This window comes from Herpailurus yagouaroundi, unplaced genomic scaffold (assembly GCF_014898765.1).
Source record: "Herpailurus yagouaroundi ecotype Mexico unplaced genomic scaffold, PumYag 163, whole genome shotgun sequence".
NCBI classification, from domain to species: domain Eukaryota; kingdom Metazoa; phylum Chordata; class Mammalia; order Carnivora; family Felidae; genus Herpailurus; species Herpailurus yagouaroundi.
In genome coordinates, this window is record NW_024412404.1 from 55,791,459 (window position 1) to 55,797,597 (window position 6,139).

General features: G+C 50.1%; 1 protein-coding gene across 2 annotated transcripts in view; it reads right to left on the reverse strand.

Moving 5' to 3' along the window:
* Positions 1-1,028: 1,028 nt before the first annotated feature.
* Positions 1,029-6,139, reverse strand: part of SFXN4 (sideroflexin 4) — a 24,327-nt gene continuing 19,216 nt past the window's right edge. For both annotated transcript variants that reach the window (XM_040486601.1, XM_040486599.1), the window contains one exon: positions 1,029-1,440. In XM_040486601.1, coding sequence (XP_040342535.1) covers positions 1,363-1,440 — 78 coding nt within the window. In that variant the 3' untranslated portion in view covers positions 1,029-1,362. The remainder of the gene's footprint in view (positions 1,441-6,139) is intronic.

The window sequence follows — 6,139 nt, forward strand, 5'->3', positions numbered from 1 at the left end:
AAAGGGGCGGCAGGAGATGAATAAGGTAAAGGCTCTGGCCTGCCTGGTAAGGAATTTGGACTTGAACCTGATGCACTGGGAAGCCATTTAAGGCTTTTGGGCAGGTGTTTATCAGAGCAGGCTGAGGCAGGGAAGGGAGGAGCCAGCAGAGATAATCGAGTAACGCCAGCAGGGGATGCTGATGGGCCGGGCAGGCTGTAGCACTTGTCACCTTTGGGCTCAGCTGTTGAATGGGGTTGAGGGGAGGGAGAAGAGAGGGTGACGCCAGTGATCTTGGGTGACGCTGCTTCGTCGGTGGCGGTGCCATTTCCTGAGACGGGGAGGAAAAGATGGTCTCAAGTGGATGTCTGAGGGGCGGGGTACCGGGGGCAGCAGGAGGGGGGCCTACCGCTCAGGGGAGCAAGCCCCGTGCTGAGTCTGAGCACCCAGCAGACTGGCAGTCAGTGTTCGGGTGGGGTGTGGGGTGGGGAGCAGTTCTAGCAGGGTGGAAGGCAGTGGGCACAGCGAGGGGAGACAACCCTTGAAAACATTTGGCTCCGGAAGGATGTTAGCTATTTTAACGAGGCTGGTGACTCCAGTAGTTCCCTTGCTTCTGGGAAGGAGGGAGGAGTCTGGAGCCAGAGGCAGGGAAGCTACACAGGCACGGAAGGCCCTGAGGAAATGGGAATGGAAGGGCCCTGAGCCCGGCCCACAGCTGACCTTGCGAGGAGGAGGGAAGGCTGGGCGTGGGTGGGAAGAGGTCTGCGGAATTGACGCCAGGAGGTTCCACCGCTGGCCCACAGCCTTGTTTTCACTGTGAGGGAGGAGGCAGGGTCATTTGCCAGAGAGGAGACAGGAGGCGGATGGCCCCGGGGGCAAAGATTTTCAGGCGTCCAAAATGGGAGTAAGCTGAGGAGGGAAAGAGGATTGCTTTGGGGGTGGAGGCCTTCAGCGCTCACCAGAGGCTCCCACTTACCTTGAGGTGGGCCATCAATTTAATGGCTGGACCCTGGGCACGGGAGACCCTTTTCCTTTATTTTTTCAAATACTCAACTTTTAATAAGTTTATTAGTAATTTCACAGTATCCCTTCAGAGGCCGATGAACAAACACCTAGAGAATCGAATCTTCTATCACCCATCCCCTCAGCAACCCCATGGGGGTGGACCAGACAGGACAGCCTCTTGTTTCTCAGAACTTTCATCCAGGCTTGAAACCCCAGGCACCTGCCTGAAAAGGGCGCTGGCCTGTGCAATTGTAAACCATCCTGGGGGGCACAGACACCTCGGGTTCCAGACCCCTGGCAGAGTCCTCGGAACAGACACCTCGAGCAGAGAGGAAGGCGTTCAAGCAGGAACAGAACAAATTCACCAAAAACTCATCCCTATACCCCTCTGTTATAGAAGAGTTCCGTTTCTTCTGTTGCGGACTGAATTTCCTTTTCAAGCTTATTGCACTGTATCTGAAAAACAAAGTTAAATTCTTAATATTTATATTAAGAACTTTTCTTGCCTTAAGAGCCAAGTTAAAAAATATATGTATATATTACAGAAAGCATCTATTTTCCAGTCCAACTTTTTCAGTGATGTCTGATCGACAACAACAAAAAAGCCGAACTTCTTGAACACTTTGTTATGGAGAATTTCAAATATAAACACACGCAGAAAGAATACAATGGGCCCTCATCTACTCATCACTCAGCATTAGTAACAACCTGCCAATCTCCTTTCATCCGGCATCTCCCAATCCCAATTTGGGGGTATTTTCGGGAGTGTTTGAAGGCAATTCTCAGATCTGTCATTTTACCTACAAATGCTTCCGTATGAAATTCCAAAGGACAATGACTCTGTTATGCAACTACTCTGCTGTCATCACACCCACCAAAGTTAACAACAATCCCCCTAATCCCCAGTCACGGTTCTTAGTCTCACGAGGTGGCAGAAGTACTAGCTCAGTGGAAAAGGAGTTTTGCAGGGGACAAGTTTCCCTGTCAAGGTCACTCACTGAGTTTCCAGACCTGAAGGTTGCTGCAGCCCGTGGTACGTCTGAGAAGATGTCTTGGTCCTGGGCGGGGGCCAGACAAGGAGGCAGGGCTTGGGGACCCCACTGGCTGGGGACCACCATTCAGCCACCTCTGTGCCCACCTTGGACCAACAAGGTTCTTTCAAGGTCTAGCAAATGCCAAGACTTGCTTGGCGGTTGGCGGGGAGAGGCTCAGGAGGGGAAATGGATTCCATTTCCTGCCTCTATTCTGGCCTCTGAGAGCCCTGCCCCTTCAAGCCTTGCATGACCCACCGGTTGCCTTCAGAGTAGAGCCTGCCTCCTGGGCCTGGCCACACAGGCCCAGCTATCTGGCCCCAAGCATGTTGCCAGTCACACTCAGTGACTTGTGCCCAGCTACACTGGACTCCTCAGCTCTCCTATACCCCGACTTGGAATGCCCTCTTCACTCCCCCATCTCTGCCTGTTGACATCCATCCATGTCCAAAGCCTACTTCTTCCAGGCAGCCTTCCTGGATCAGCCGGCAATTCTCTTCTTTCCCTAATCTCCCCATAGCCTTTTGGTCATACTTACTTCCTAGCAGGTAACAGTTGTTTCCATATGTGACACATTACCCTTCCTGCCATCTGTCCCATCTGTTCTTCCACAGCAGCAGAATTTTAAATAGGTCCAAAATAAAGACCTCATTTCCCAGCTTCCCTTGCGGTGAGGCTTGACCACATGACTAAATTCTGGCCAATGTGATGAAGTGAAAGTGGCACGTGGCCGAGTGGAATGAGAAAGGTACCATCTGGTACCTTGAAGATGGGGCCAAACCCTAGGAATGGTGGCATGCTGGCCTGGAAGGAATTAAGATCCCTGAGGACTTTATGACGCATCGCTGCCTTATTGGGCTGGTCACCTCACAGTAGAAAGCAAAATGGAGCCTCTGATGTCAAGCAATGACACAAGTAGTCAGAGGTACTGCAGCTCCGAGATTATCGCCGGGACCGGCATCAGCTGATACCCCAGCACTGACAACAAGCCGAACCAGAGGAGGTCTGCAGGGGCTCTTCATAAAGGGACGAGTTTTGCAGCAAACCATCAGACTCTTCTGATGTGACCCCTCCATGACCACTTAAAAAGCAGCTGCCGCCAAGGCACTACCCGATTGATCTCGAACGTGACTGAGATCCTTCACGGCTTGACCATAATAAGCGGTAAGTGCCGAGGGCTGACCCGGCTGGACCACGGCCTTATCTCAACTGCGCACCCACAGACTGACTTCACGTTTGCTTGGCTAACTTTGCACCTTTCTGTTACCTTGTTTGTTGTGTGACTTATGTTCTGCTCCATGCGCTGTGTAAGAAGCCAAGTTTAATCACATGGTGAAATGTCACCCAGTTTGGAACCCTGAACCTGCTTTCAGAATCGTGATTCCCTTTGCTTTATGACTGAACAAAACTGGTACTTTATTGGAAAAGGTACTGTGGAAAAACACAACTCATGTGTGCGCCTTCCCAGCGTGCTCATGACACATTTTATGTGAGTGAGAAACAACTTCTACCTTGTTCAGGCTGTTATTTTCGATCTCATTTACAACCGAATGTAATTCTAATTTATTTAAAAAAATTTTTTTAAGTTTATTTATTTTGAGACAGCATGAGCAGGGAAGGAGCAGAGAGACAGAGGGAGAGAGAGAGAATCCCAAGCAGGCTTTGCATGTCAGTGTGGAGCCTGATGCGGGGCTGAACTCACGAAACGTGAGATCATGACCTGCGCTGAAACCAAGAGTCAGACACTCAACCAACTGAGCTACCCAGGTGCCCCAAACGTAATCCTAGTTAATACAGAGCCCTTCCTTCCTCTGTCCTGGTTATTGGCATCACACCTAAACCAGAAATCTGGAGAGCCCCTTGGATCCTTTTCTCTTTATTTTCACCCCCAATCTGAATGCTCACAAATTCTAACTCGCCCAATTCAATATTTCTCTCTAACCTACTACCATGGACCTACTCTGAGCCCCCCATCACCTCCAGCCAGAATGTGTCTACAGCCCCCCAGCTGTCCTCCTAGCCTCCCATCTACACTGTGACATCCAAAGAGTGATACTTCTAAAATACAACCTGACGAAGCCACTCCCCCCTCGAAACGTCTCCCTCATTGCCTCCGTAAAAAGTTCTATCACCATGAGGGGCTGGTAAGGTCCTTCCCCCATTGGCCCCGCCTCTCCATAGCTGAATAGCCCACAGGGGAATTTCCTATTTCTCCTGAGCCCCAGGCTCCTGTCGGTAAAGTGGGAATACAAACTACCTTGAAAAGCTGTCTTAAAGACAAGAGACTAACTGCCAGGCAGACAGTCCCCAGGACACAGAAGATGCTGGATAAACAGAAGCCACACTTGTTAGGCGTAGAACACCTGTAGCCTCTTCTCTCACACTCTAGCCATGTGGGACCAGAGTGCCCGGGGTGGACCACACCACCCCATGTCTGGGCACAAGCTGTGCCCTTGGCCCAGGCTGCCTTTCCCCCCACGCATCCCCTGCCACTGGGCCCCCAGCCCCTGGCTGCACTGACGTTGCCTCTGTTGTGCCCACACCACCCCTATGTGTGACTGCGTTCCACTGCAGTCCCACTGTGTCTACAGTTACCTGCGTGTGGGAGTCTCCCCCTCACGGGCCCGAGGACCCCAACACATCCATTCGGCCCTGTAACTTTAAGTCTAGTGGCCACCAGACTCCAGAAGGCCAGTGAGAACAGCGGCAGCAAAGTGGGGGAGGATCGCCTCTGGCCCTGCCCTCTGACAGGCTGTCCTGGACCTAGCCTTCCCAGAAGAAGGGTGACCTCATGCCCTCGGAGGCCCCAGCCATAGAGAGTAGCCACTAGCTGAGGACCAAAATGATATCACAGAGTAAAGAACCAAGTTACTCCTAACATTGGAAAAACGAATCCCATGACCCACAATGATGTGTACAAGACAAACTGGAAAGAGACCTGATTATCTAACAACTTGCGGATTCCATATTCTGACTCCCCCGTGGCAGCGAAGGGAGTTCCGCAAAAGGTTGTTCCCTTGGACCTCTTAAAGTACGACACCTCCACCCTCAGCCGGGCGGGATTCCTGGGCTCTGTGGCTTCCCCTTCTCCTACTTCCCCAATCAAAGCCCCAGCTGGCCACACGTCATTGCTTTTTCATAGCTACATAGGGCAAGACCCATTTACTCACCGCTGACCCCAGCACCTAGCTGGTCTGGCAGGATAGGCCCCCCATCACTGTTTGGGGAATGAATGCAAGAGCCCAGGAGGAAACCACATAATCATGGCAGCAGGGGAGTGGGAACCTCCCCCAAGATTTAACGACTTTTGTAAATGACATAACCTCTGCAGGTTAAGCCACCTCCTTCACTCTGAGTACCAGTGCAACCAGAAGTAATTATTTGCAAAAGAGTTCACTTTTATTACAATCTTATTATAATAAGCCATGTTCTAGGTGGGCCTGTAAGGATTAAAAATATATTCTAGCATTTTATTTTAATAAATAAATATTTAGTAATATAAGTTTCTATGTTAGGTGATGGCAAAGTTACCCGAATTAATGATTTTATGAACCTAGATTTGGGTTTTGAACAAGCTCATTCCATAAATTTAAATGCTTTTGAAGACATCACTGATTTTTAACTTCAGTGGCAGAAACAAACATTTGAAATTTTCAGCTAAGAAACGCCAGGAATCGCCCAAAGCTGTGACATCAACAATGTCCCTGACAGCAGCAACAGCCTTTTGCGGAGATACTATCTTTAATTCTCTTTAACAGATATGGAAATTGAATCTCACAGAATTTAAACAAATTGACCGAGGTCATGGAGGAGCTGGGAATTTGAATCCAGGTAATCTGACTCATCATCGATTATAATATATCCTAGTCTATAGAACTACATCGTCTAATACGGAAACTGCTAGCTGCATGTGAGTACTTAAAATACATTAAATAAAAAATTCAGGGGCACCTGAGTGTCTCAGTCGTCGGTTAAGCCTGACTTCGGCTCAGGTCATGATCTCCCAGCTGGTGAGTTCGAGCCCCGCCTTGGGCTCTGTGCTGACGGCCTGGAGCCTGTTTCAGATTCTGTGTCTCCCTCTCTCTCTGCCCCTTCCCTGCTCACACTCTGTCTCTCTCTCTCTC